A 13,010-nucleotide genomic window follows, 5' to 3' on the forward strand; every position below is an offset into this window, starting at 1 on the left:
ACAGTCTTATGCATTGTGGCATAAACGGCTTAGTCATATCTTTAAGGATAGAGTAGAAAGGTTGATAAAGACTAACATCTTGCCTGCTCTTAAAGATGACCTAGAGACATGCGTAGACTGTTGTAGAGGTAAAATGACCAAGATACGGAAGAAAACTGCAGTCCGAAGTTCTGACCTGTTGGAGGTCATTCACACTAACATAAGTGGACCCTATACGGCAACCTTGCGTAGAAATTTATATTTCATCACATTTATTGATGACTATTCTCAATATGGCTATCTGTATTTGATTAAAGAAAAATCTGAGTCTCTTGACAAGTTCACGAATTTTCGGACTGAAGTCGAGAAACAGTTGGGAAAGGTCATAAAGGTTGTTAGATCTGATCGAGGTGAAGAGTATTATGGCAAGCATGGCGATGCCGGACAGCTTAAGGGGCCATTTGCCAAATACTTAGAGGATTCTGGGATAGTGGCTCAGTTTACTATGCCTGGGAGTCCAAAGCAAAATGGTGTAGTCGAAAGGCAAAATTGCACCCTTATGGAAATGGTGAGGAGTATGATCAGTATGACAAATTTACCTGGTTTTTTGTGGGGTGAAGCTTTGAAAATAGCTTTGTACATTCTGAATCGTGTACCTACTAAAGCTGTTCCATTGACTCCTTTTGAGTTATGGACTGGACGTAAGCCTAGCTTAAACCATCTTAAGGTTTGGGGATGTCCTACAGAAGTGAAGTTATCTAATCCAACATTAAGTGAATTGGACTCCAGAACTACTCGGTGTTACTTTGTATCTTACCCGGATCATTTGAAGGGATATCGGTTCTATAATCCCAATAGAGGCACAAGAATTGTGGAATCACAGACAGCGAAATTTCTGGAGTTTGATGTGGCCGAAGAAAGTAGCTGCTCACAGACTATTAAAGATAATAGTACGGTGGGTAATATTGTATCTTTTTCTCCTCCTATACAGATAATTGTGGAGACTCCCACACCACAGACTGAACCTGTTGAGGCTCAAGATCCTGTTATCGAGACAGCTCCTAATGAAGTTCCTCAAGGCTCTCAGGTGCAGGATGAGGCTGTTGTTGCTCCAGTAAGGAGATCCATTAGGGAGAGACGATCAGCTATACCACCGGACTATTTAGTCTATATAGGAGAGCAAGACTACGATATCGGTTCTATGGCTGATCTAGTGACTTATGCGGAAGCTGTTTCTTGTCCTCAGTCGGAACTGTGGTTGGATGCAATGAGAGATGAAATATAGTCTATGAAGCATAATGGTGTTTGGGAACTTGTTGAATTACTTGAAGATCATAGACCCACTGGCTGCAAATGGGTGTATAAGACTAAAAGGGACTCCAAAGGAAAGATTGAGAAGTTTAAAGCAAGACTGGTAGCCAAGGGTTTCACTTAGAGAGAAGGAGTAGACTATGAAGCAACATTTTCTCCAGTCTCTTCTAAATATTCTTTCAAAGTGATCATGGCATTGGTAGCTCATTTCGATATGGAGTTACACCAGATAGATGTTAAAACTGCCTTTCTCAATGGAGACCTTAATGAAAAAGTCTATATAATGCAACCCGAAGGTTTTGCGGCAGATGATTCAGGTACGCTTGTATGTAGACTGAAAAAGTCTATTTATGGTCTCAAGCAAGCTTTTAAACAATGGTACTTGAAGTTTCATAGTGTTGTCGCTTCATTTGGTTTTGTTGAGAACAAAGTAGATCAGTGTATATACTGCAAGGTCTGTGGGAGGAAATTCATTTTCCTTATACTCTATGTGGATGATATTCTGCTTGCGAGTAGTGGCCTTGGTTTACTGCATGAGACAAAGCGGATTTTGTCAAAGAACTTTGATATAAAGGACCTTGGTGAGGCATCTTTTGTCCTTGGCATTGAGATTCATAGGAATCGTTCTCACCGACTATTGGGTTTATCTCAAAGGGCATATGTTGATCGTATCTTAGAAAGATTTAACATGCAGCAATGCAAGCCAGGAATTGCTCCTGTCAGTAAGGGTGATAAGTTGAGTCTGTCACAATGTCCTCATTCAGATTTTGAGAAAGCCCAAATGAAGAATGTACCTTATGCTAGTGCACTTAGGAGTATTATGTATGCTCAAGTATGTACTAGACCAGATATTGCTTTTGCAGCAGGACTTCTAGGCAGATATCAGTCAAATCCAAGACACGATCATTGGGTTGCTGCCAAGAAGGTTTTGAGGTACTTAAAGAGGACAAAAGACTATATGCTGATTTACAAACATGTTCAGGACCTACAACCGATTGGGTATTCGGATTCAGACTTTACTGGCTGTCAGGATGAAAAGAAATCGAAAACAGGTTACATCTTTAAGTTAGCAGGAGGTGCAGTATCATGGAAAAGCGAGAAACAAAAACCAATGACATCCTCTACCATGCAAGCGGAGTTTGTAGCATGCTTTTCGGCAGCTACTCAAGCAATTTGGCTCTGGAACCTCATTAAGGAGTTGACCGTATTGGATTTTGTGGATAGGCCCATACAGTTGTATTGTGACAATAACTCTGCAGTGATGTTTGTTAACAACAACAGAGGTCTCAAGGGGTCTAAGCATATAGAGGTCAAGTACCTGACTATAAAGGAAAAAGTTCATAATGGTGACATTGCAGTAGAGCACATTTCGACAGATGATATGATTGCAGATCCACTAACTAAAGGCCTTCGCCTTTGTGTATTTGATCGACATGTCATTAACATGGGCTTAGGAGTATCATGGGATATTGTTTATTAGTGGGAGCTGTTTAGTCTTGTGTTGCTCTTATGCAATTTGTATATGATTTTATGTTACATTTTGTAGCATTTGGATATGTATCAACTTTTTGCATTCAATGAGGTTTTTGTGAATGTAATTTTATCATGTTGAGTACATATATATATTTGATGAAAATCTCGAGGCATTGTGTAAACCTCGAGTACAGGCTACGGGCATTCTTGGTATTAGCTTTATCGATATGTCTTATTACACATAAGGTACAGTTAACTATAAAGGTAAGACATATGCAGGTTCGTTGGAACCATGAAAGATATTATCTGGTGACACACTAGGTTTTGTGACACTTAAGGAGAGAGAATTTGGACTGACAAAATGGACAACACATGAAGTATCACTCATTATGAGGTATTGTCCATTTGACACACTACCATATTGAATCCATATCAGTAAAGTTGAAAGCACTTGTGACCATGGAAAGCTCTGCGTGAGTACATGCAGTTACCGCTATGATTCGGTGTTCGAGACTTTATGGGATCGGATTGACTGTTAAGAATAATCTCTAGACCAATATAATGATGCGCACACAGTTCTGTTTCAATTAATATCGCCCAAGTGGGAGAATGTAAGAATTTCCTAATGTGGGCTTCATTAATTGAAATTAACTGAATTAGTTTAGTCTAATAAATGTGAGATATGTGGGTTCTTAATAAGTCTAATATGGGGCTGGCTAGTGTGGGCCGAGTACGGCCCGGCCCGTAATGAGAGGGCCCGTGGTCGAAGACTCTATAAGTAGCGCTCAAGTCCCTCCCCTAACCTGATGATGCACAATCTGACTCACATACGGATCTAGAGAGGAAATTCTTCTCGTGAGTGACAATCTCATTAGGCCAGTGTCCGACGAAGGGTATAGGTGAGATGCACTTGAGTTCGTGTTCGGAAACTGTCGCAAATTCCGCGTCAAGTTCGATGGATTCCAAACCAGGTACGCGAATCGATAATTTCTCCATTAACGTGTTTCGGCGGTTTCCGATTACGGTGATCCTGGGCGTGCCATTTTCGTGGCCAACAGGTCGTAGATGTCATAGTCGAGTAAATTGGCCATGGCGGCGATCATGCTCGATTTCCCCGTACCAGGTGGGCCATAGAGCAGGTAGCCCCGCTTCCAGGCCCGGCCTGTCCGCCGGTAGAAGTCCTGCCCGGCTGCGAAGTCGCAGAGGTCCTCCATGATGTCCCTCTTCCTCTCCGGGTCCATGGCCAACGTGTCGAAAGTGCTCGGGTGCTTGAACGGCACCGATACCCATGGGTGACCCCGGGAACCGCTGTGCGAATTAGTATAAATGAGGCGTTCTTGGTTGTTGCGGCGGATGTCGTTGGCCTTGTCCTTGATGTCGTTCAGGTAGGAGTCGAGGATGAGTTCCTTGTCCCGCTTCCTGATCCGGAGCGTGAAGCCACGCTTCTCATCGGGGAGGGGACGCCACGAGAAGGTCCGGGACTGGCGTTGCATCACCACGTGCTCCCACTGGACGGCAACGCCGTCAAAAACGTCGTTGTTGGAGAGGCCGAAAATGGTGGCGCTGGAGTTGAGGGCGCGACTGAGGGAGAGGCGGCTGGCGGAGCTGCAGACGAAGGAGCAGAGGTAGAGCTGGACGTCGTTGTAGAGCCCGTTGGTGTTGACGCCGTCCATCTCGGTGATGTCGAAGTAGCAGTAGGAGGAGAAGCAGCCGAGGGCCCGGAGTAGGAACTTGAGGGAGGCGAGCTGGAGCTCCCGCGGGATCACCACCTGGATGAGGCTCTGGCAGAAGGCCAGGATGCCCAGAAGGGAGGCCAGAGATGTCCAAGACTCCTTCATTTCTGCCATTCTGCGTGAGTGAAAGCTGAGGAGATCTCCCGGGTTTGGAAGAAGGAGACGATGTAGAAGAGATGGGGGTGTGGAGGGCGGGGAGAAATGGGGGATTTGGGCATTTTGGGTGTGAGTTTTTCTGAGGAAGCGAGCTGGAGAGTATATATGGAAGAAAGAAAGTGGGGGTTGTGGGTTTTGAAGGGCTATTTCCGATTTCCTCGGCCTTTCTTGGTCATTTACTTGCTCAAATGCAGTCGCCCTTGTGGTCAACCCCTTACTTTTTTCCATTGATTGTGCTGACACAAGCTCTCTCTGTCTCTCCAAAAAACACCCCATGGATTGCCTTCATGCAACATCGAAACCCTCCAGGAAACATCAAAACCTACCTCCCTCTCTCTGTCTCTCTCTCTGTCTCTCTCTCTCTCTCTCTCTTCAAAAATTGCCTTCAAACATGCCCCCCCCCCCCCCCCTTCTTCACAAATTGCCTTACATGAAACATCAGAAGCCCAACCCCCACCCCCTCTCTTCACAAATTGGCTCCATCAAACATCAGAACCCAGTGTTTCATGAAGGCAATTTTTCGACATTGGGCCAGGATTTGTTATTCGACCACCATACCACATCGGCAAAAAGATTTGAAATTGTGACCCCCAACATGCAAACCTTTTTTTTTTTTTTAAGGGAACCAAAGTATTTTTTTTTGGGTAAGGAGGGAACCAAAGTATTGAACTCTCATAATCGTCAAAATTCAAGTTTGGCCGTGACCAACCGGCAAGCACACGACGTACACAGCCACCTTTTTGCCTATGCAAACAATGCTTAATCATGCTATATATGGGATTAACATATAAACGCCTCATCAAGGGCAGATGCAACAACACTCAAATGGGATTAAGATCGCCGCCATTCATGCTCAAATAGGGGTGACCGGCAAGCTTATGTTATGAGCAGAGGCAAGTTCAGTTGTGCAAATCGTACGTTCAAGTAATCGGTAAGCTAAAGAATTTTCTGATGTTGATACGACCACAAAAAAGACCATTATACACTAACATTGGTTGACGGGATCAGAAGATATGGACAGACTGTGGATGAATCCATGACATACCAGGGGTCTCTCGGTTGGGTACAAGCCAACTACACCCAATAACTACACCCAATAGTCCACAAATGAGACGTACGTGAACAGAAGTACATCATGAGATGGTCGATCATAGCACTAGAAGAGAGGGACTCTTGGTCAAGGCTCAAATGAGTTCAAAATTAAGATACCCGTAGCAAGCACAAGATCTATTACTCTGCATGGAGGCAGCAACTCTAATACAGGACCTGATACTCTTCTTAAAACTAATCAACACATAAATGCAAACAACACTCGGGCGACATACCTTGATAAAGCCGAGAGATGAGATGAGTTGCTGGTGATAATGGAAACCGAGAGTAATGTGTGCTGAGTGAGAGAGAGAGTGTGTGTGCGCGCGCGTGTCAAAGCATGTTAGTAATTAAACCAAATTTGTTGGAAGTTATCAATTCATTAAACAAGTTATCGATGGCCGTTCGACTCCCAAGACTGTTCGGTGCACACGTTCAAGAAGAGTTTTTATTGTAGTATTATTTTTTCAAGGAGTCTGTTAGACTTTTTATGTCTAATTAATGTTTTGTAAATTTATATAAATCTATCTCATTGGAATGGTAGAGTTCATTTATGAGTTAATTAAAAGTAAGAGTAAGAGTCATGTAACTAGCCAATAAATTGGCAAGTCTTGTAATTGTTTCCGACATGGTGAAAAACAGTGGACAAAGAAGCCTATCCATCTCCTTCTTCTCTGTGAGTTGTGATTGTTTTCACCTTCAAAATTACTTATCAAATTGGTATCAGAGAACACGATTTATGATCATGTCCTCAACAAACAATCAGCTTTCCCTTCAATACCCGTCTTACCAAAGAAAACTATGATAATTGGGCCGTTAGAATGAAAGCTCTACTCGGCGCCTCTAGTGTGTGGAAAGTTGTCAACACCGGCTATGATGAGCCAGAGGATGACGCCACCTTAAATCAAACTAGAGGAAAGCCTTGGAGAAAGTTTGAGCAAAAGATCAAATATGCCTTGTCAATCATCTATCAAGCTTTAGATGATTCGATGTTCGAAAAGGTGTCGAACGCTACTACTTCTAAGGAAGCATGGGGAATTCTTCACAACACACACCAAGGAGTGCAAAAAGTTCAAAAGATTCGCCTTCAAACTTTGAGAGGTGAATTTGAAGCAATCCACATGAAAGAATCTGAATTGATTGTCGTTATTTCACAAGAGTTTTAGTAATTGTCAACCAAATGAAAAGAAATGGAGAAAATGTTTTAGATGTTTTTTGTTGTCAAGAAGATTCTTTGATCCTTAGACAAAAAGTATGATCATATTGGCGTTGCAATCGAAGAGCCCAAAGACTTGGATGCCATGACGATCGATGAGCTTTAGGGTTCATTGCAAGCCCATGAAGAAAGATTCAGAAGAAACAAGCATGAACCTGTGGAGGAAGTACTCCAAACTCGGTTGACCATCCGAGACGAGAAGGGGCAAAGTAGAAATCCAGTGCAAACTCAAGGGACTAATCAAGATCGTGATTGAGGTCGAAACCGAGGTCTCTTTCAAGGAAGAGGTCGTGGACGAAGCAGAGGAGATATTGCTCGAAATGACAGTAGATACCAAAATCAAAGAGGTGATCGTGAAAGAGGACAGAACTCGAGAGGGCAATGATATGATAAATCTAAAATTCAATGTTATCATTGCAATAAACTTGGCCATTATGCTTCTGACTGTTGGAACAAAGAGAGTAGTGAAGCAGGCGAAAAGGCAAACTTGGTGAATGATGCCGACCAAGTTCTTTTATTGGCATTCAAAGAAAATGATTGAGGACAAAATGATACGTGGTACTTGAATACTGATGCAAGCAACCACAGGTGCGGTTGTAAGGAGATGTTTGCTACACTTGCCAGAACCAATTTAGAAAAGGGGGTTGTGGATTCTGATTAATTGGAGCTTAGGTGCTGTTTTTCCTACACTTGCTGGAACCAATTTAGAAAACCTGGGTCCCACAAATAGATGTTCAATTTTGTTCTTTTTGGTGCAGACTTCACAACTTCTTTTTATCATTTTTGTTTAGTAGTTTACCAGTTGGCCTAGTGCTTGAGCTTGATATGATTAATTGATTATTGAAGCTGACAAGGAGCTCGAGAGGAGATTTCAAAATCAAACCGTGTCCGAATTCAATCAACACGGACTATAATATTAGTGTTTGTTTTGAAAGGGATTAAATCAAATGGCTCTCAACATGTTACCCTTTTGCTCTATGAAATTGAAGGTCATAATGAGGGAGATTCTTCATGTGAATGAGTTGCAAGGTTTGGATAGTGACATAAGCCAAGTTCAGGACCCCTTAATTAAAAATTAAAAGATGAGTTCCATAGCCATATACTTTAATGTTGAGTTCCTCCGTGAACAGCTTGAAAAAAAAATGAAAAATATGTGTTTTTTTACTAAGGGATATCATATACTTTAGTGAATAATGTCTTGAGCGGACCGACCATATATCAAGCACATTCCTTAACACAGTTACCTTGGATTATATGGCTACGGTGAATTTAAGTTGTCCTTCGGAGGTCTATTTCATTTCAGATTTCTCTCATTCACAGTCAAAGGCTAATGGTGAAATCTCAAAGGTTGGAAAAGAAGATTGATTGTATTTATTATTAGAGAAAATTGTCCAAAAAGTTCTAAACTTATTGTAGGATGGCCGATTCAGACCTAAACCTTTCAATTGTATTAATTCAGTCGTAAGTCTTTTAATTTTGATCAGAAATCGCTGACGTGACGGTCTAGTCAGCGCCAACTATCCTACGTGGTAGCTCGGGGAGGAGTCCGATGGCGAAGACGGCCAATCCAGCACCAGCACATCCAATTGTTTTTATTTTTTTTTGTTCGAACAACACGTCCGGTTGTAATTGCATGGAAATGTTCATCAAGAATACTATATACAGGAAATCGAATGAATGGATCTCTCTTGGTGTGGTTTTGACACGGACGAGGTGCGAAAGAGGAAGCTAATTGGACCCACACAAGTTAGTACAGACTTGCTTTTTTTTTTGTACTTATGGATTTGGCCTTAAAGGCTACTGTTCTCATCTTTGAGAGCAAGGGCCGGCCTTAAAAACTAGCGTTAATATCACGAAAAATTATAAATTACTACATTTAAGATAATTTTTTTCTAAATTAATTTTGATTATCAAAACTCTAAATTAGTACATCTATGACAAATTTACTCTAAATTAATTTTTTGACCATAAAAAACCCCAAACTGATATATTTGTGATAAATTTACCTTCCGTTAGTTTCCGTTAAATTGGATTAATACTACGAAAAATCACAAACTGATACACCAGTGACAAATGGAGGGTAAAACTCTAAACTAGTACACTCGTCAACTGTAATGTGTTATTCAACTCAGAAATTTAACAGTAGAATTTAAAGGAAACTAACGGAGGGTAATATATCCTAGGTGTACTAGCTTGAGGTTTTTAGTGGTCAAAAAATTAATTTGGGGTAAATTTATCACAAATGTACCAGTTTGAGGTCTTTCGTGGTATTAACTCTAAAAACTACTCCCAGGGCCACCCATGGGAATTAGTGCCGTTCAAGCACCCGAGCACCTTCCACGCGTTGGCCATAGGGGTGAGCATGATTCTAGGGTAGAACATGGAACCTGAGAACCTGACGGTAGAAATCTGTAGGTTCCAAGTTCTAAGGTATGCAGGGTAGGTTTCAGGTTCCAAAAATTGGGGAATCTGTTTCGACGAGTTGGTTCTAAGTTCTAGATAGGTAGAACCTAGAACCTAGAACTTGAAACCTGAAACCTCAAAACCTCAAACAAGTTTTTTGTACTTTTTCTTGGTCTATGTCTTCGCGTGATTCTTCGATGTTCTATGGTGTTAGATGATGAGTGTATAATATGGAACCACTAATTTGAGTTTTCATTTTATGACTTGTTAATGTTTCAAATATCTTCGTGTGTTTAAATATAAGTTGTGGTTAGTGGATCATAGAAGCAAGTGGTGGTCATTAAAAGTGACAATTTACTACAATTGTTCAATTAATAATACAGGTGGAACTTGGATAGATCTTGGAACCGACCCTGGAACCTGTGACGGGATAGTTTTTAGGTTCCAAGGTATGTAGGGTAGATTACAGGTTCCAAAAAATAAGAACCTGACCTCGTGAGTAGGTTCCAGGTGGAACTTGTATGGAACATGAAACCACTCACCTCTAATTGCCCATGAACCCAAAGAGGAAAAGGGACATCATGGAGGATCTCCGGGACTTCAAGGTTGGGAAGGGCTTCTACCAACGGATGGGCCGAGCCTGGAAGCTAGGCTACCACTCTACGGCCCACCCAGGACGGGGAAATCGAGCATGATCGCCGCCATGGCCAATTTCCTTGGCAAGCTAGATCTGGCAGCGGCAGCCTCACCTGAGTCCCGCGAGGAATCCAAGTGACGATCGCCTGAGGTCGAGTGACCTAAGGCGAGGCTGTCGACGGCTAGATTTGGCCTCATCATGTGCCCAACGATCACCGAGTCTTTCATCAATTTTGACTTTTTTTTTTAAGAAAAAGCACTTTACAGAGTGTGATTTAAAGTTGTTTCTTAATGCACTTTTAAATTACAATCAATCAAATACTACTAGCATTTTGCAAAACACATTTGATCTAAAAGTCTTTGCATTTTTCCAAACTTTTTCAAAATGCTGAACCAAACACACCCATTGTGCCCTTGATCTTTAAAAACTCTTTGCCATGTCCTTACTTTGATTATAAAATCCGAAAAATTAATCATAATACGAAGGAAAAATGAAAAGAAAAAAATTAACAAGGAAGCAAACTAGACAAGAGGAGGAAAAATGGTAGAATGGTAATGATGGTCCGTGGCAGACCTAAAATATAAGTTTGCCGAATTTGCTGGATGGATTTGCCTCCGCAACAAACACCATTAACGAGAAAGTATTTGATTGAAATATGGGTGAAAATTTGGCCAAAAGTAATAGGCAAGGGGTACATTTGAAACGGACTCCAAAATATAGGGTGCACATTGCAATTTTAGAAACTACAAAACATGAAGAAGCAAATGACTATAACCAAAAATACTATTCTCCCTCTAATTCAGTCATTATTTTCTATCGACACTTGCGGCGCGTCTCTCCGCCGATCTCTCCGCCGTCCGACGGCGGCGACGCCCCAAAAAAGACTACGAATGCCACCCAACCACCCTCCGGCGCCGAAGCCCTACAAACCATACTTCTTCTACGACTACCGCAAGCCCTCCCAGAAGCGCCCCGTCGTCTACGGCGGCCTCTTCTCCTCCCGCAAGACCATCCCTGCGCGGCAAAGCCCCAGACCCACAAACCCCCCGCCTCCCTTCCACCTCCACAAATGGGACCCAAACCACCGCAGCCCCCTCCGGTCTCCGCCCGTGGCGCCGGAGCCTCCCTCCTCCCTCGCCGCCTCCTGCCTCCTCCCACCGCCTCCCACCGCCTCTATCCGATCGCCCGGTTCATTGTCAATGCGTTCCGCCGGAACCGCGGCGACTGGGGCCCGCCCGTCGTCGCCGAGCTCGGCAAGCTCCGCCGCGTGACGTCCGGCCTCGTTGCGGAGGTGCTCAAGGCGGAAAATAACGCCGCGGTTGCCTCCAAGTTATTTGCTTGGGCAGGTAGGCAAAAGGGTTATAGGCATAACTATGCTGCCTACAATGCATTTGCTTATTGCTTGAATAGGAACAAGAAGTTCTGAGCAGCTGACCAGCTGCCCGAGTTGATGGACTTGCAGGGGAAGCCGCCTAGTGAGAAGCAGTTCGAGATTTTGATTAGGATGCATGCGGATGCCAATAGGGGATTGAAGCTTTACTATGTGTATGAGAAGATGAAGAAGTTCGGCGTGAAGCCACATGTGTTCTTGTATAACAAGATTATTGATGGGTTGGTGAGGACTGATTATTTGGATCTGGCATTGTCAGTTTACGATGATTTTAGGGATGACGGGCTGGTTGAGGATCGTGTCACTTACATGATCTTGATAAAAGGATTGTGTGAGGCGAGGAGGATAAATAAAATGATGGAGATTTTGCCTAAAATGAGAGCAAACTTGTGCAAGCCGGATATTTTTGCATACACGGCAATGGTTAAGATATTGGTTTCGAAAGGAAATTTAGACGGATGTTTACGGGTGTGGGAAGAAATGAAGAGAGATGGTGTCAAGGCTGATGTTATGGCGTATGGAACCTTGGTTACGGGATTGTGTAAAGGAAAGAGAATGGACAAGGCCTTTGAGCTATTTAAGGAGATGAAAGCAAAAGGGTTTTTGATTGATCGGGTGATTTATGGCGTGTTAGTCGAGTCATTTGTTGCAGGTGGCAAAGTTGAATATGCTTGCGGCCTGTTGAAGGATTTAATTGACTCAGCGTATCGAGCTGACTTGCGGATCTATAACTCTCTCATTGAAGGCTTGTGTAATGTCAAGCAGGTTGATAAGGCTCACAAGCTTTTCTTTATAACGTTGCAGGAGGATCTCCAGCCAGATTTTGGGACAGTCAATCCCATTCTGGTTTCTTATGCCGAGATGAGAAGAACGGAGGATTTCAGCAAGTTGCTGATACAGATGGAGAAGTTTGGTTTTTCCGTGATAAACTATCTCTCCAGTTTTTTCTCATATTTTGTTTGTGAGGAAGAGAGGATGCCAATAGCTTTAGATGTTTTCAGGGACTTGAAAGTAAAAGGTTACTGCAGCGTGTCGATCTACAATATCTTGATGGGGGCTTTGAAAAAGTCTGGGGATGTGAAATTGGTAATGTCTCTATTTGATGAAATGAAGAACACCCAAATCGAGCCCGATTCCTTGACTTACAGTATTGCCATCGAATGTCTTGTTGCAATCGGGGAAATAAAAGAGGCATGCACATGTTATAATAAGATAATGGGAATGTGCAGTCTTCCCACTGTAGATGCATATCGTGCTCTCGCTAAAGGACTTAGCAAAATATGCGAGATTGATGCTACTATGATGCTTGTTCGTGATTGCCTGGCCAATATCACGAGTGGACCCATGGAGTTTAAATACTCTCTGACGATTGTCCATGAGAGTAAGTCAGGGCAGGCTGAGAAGGTGGTTGAAGTCCTGGATGAGATGGTGCAAGAGGGCTTCCCTCCTAGTGATGTTGCATACTCTGCTGTCATCTCTGGATTGTGTAAAGACGGGACAATAGAAGAAGCTAGAAAAGTTTTTTCAAGTATGCAAGAACGCAAGCTTTTAAAGGAATCAGATGTGATTGTATACGATGACATGCTGGTTGAACACATGGAGAAGAAGACAGCAGACCTGATG

At 42.7% G+C, this 13,010-nt stretch overlaps 2 protein-coding genes and 1 pseudogene across 2 annotated transcripts in view; 1 reads left to right on the forward strand and 2 right to left on the reverse strand.

The window, feature by feature from the left end:
* The window catches only part of LOC130137943 (AAA-ATPase At5g57480-like), a 60,185-nt gene that overhangs the window by 21,806 nt on the left and 25,369 nt on the right, over positions 1-13,010 (reverse strand). The window lies entirely within an intron of this gene.
* On the reverse strand, positions 3,783-4,613 carry LOC115679356 (AAA-ATPase At5g57480-like). Its single transcript, XM_030602946.2, has one exon. It carries the CDS (start codon positions 4,608-4,610, stop codon positions 3,783-3,785), a length of 828 nt encoding a protein of 275 aa, XP_030458806.1. The 5' UTR covers positions 4,611-4,613.
* Positions 10,829-13,007, forward strand: LOC115666858 (pentatricopeptide repeat-containing protein At4g20740-like; annotated as a pseudogene).

This window comes from Syzygium oleosum, unplaced genomic scaffold, assembly GCF_021117445.2.
Source record: "Syzygium oleosum isolate NSW1041296 unplaced genomic scaffold, Sole_v2.1 Sole_v2.04, whole genome shotgun sequence".
Classification (NCBI taxonomy): domain Eukaryota; kingdom Viridiplantae; phylum Streptophyta; class Magnoliopsida; order Myrtales; family Myrtaceae; genus Syzygium; species Syzygium oleosum.

What these genes read in the sequence shown, in the direction of transcription:
- LOC115679356 (XM_030602946.2), bottom strand. Translation starts at nt 4,610, where the DNA reads ATGGCAGAAATGAAGGAGTCTTGGACATCTCTGGCCTCCCTTCTGGGC.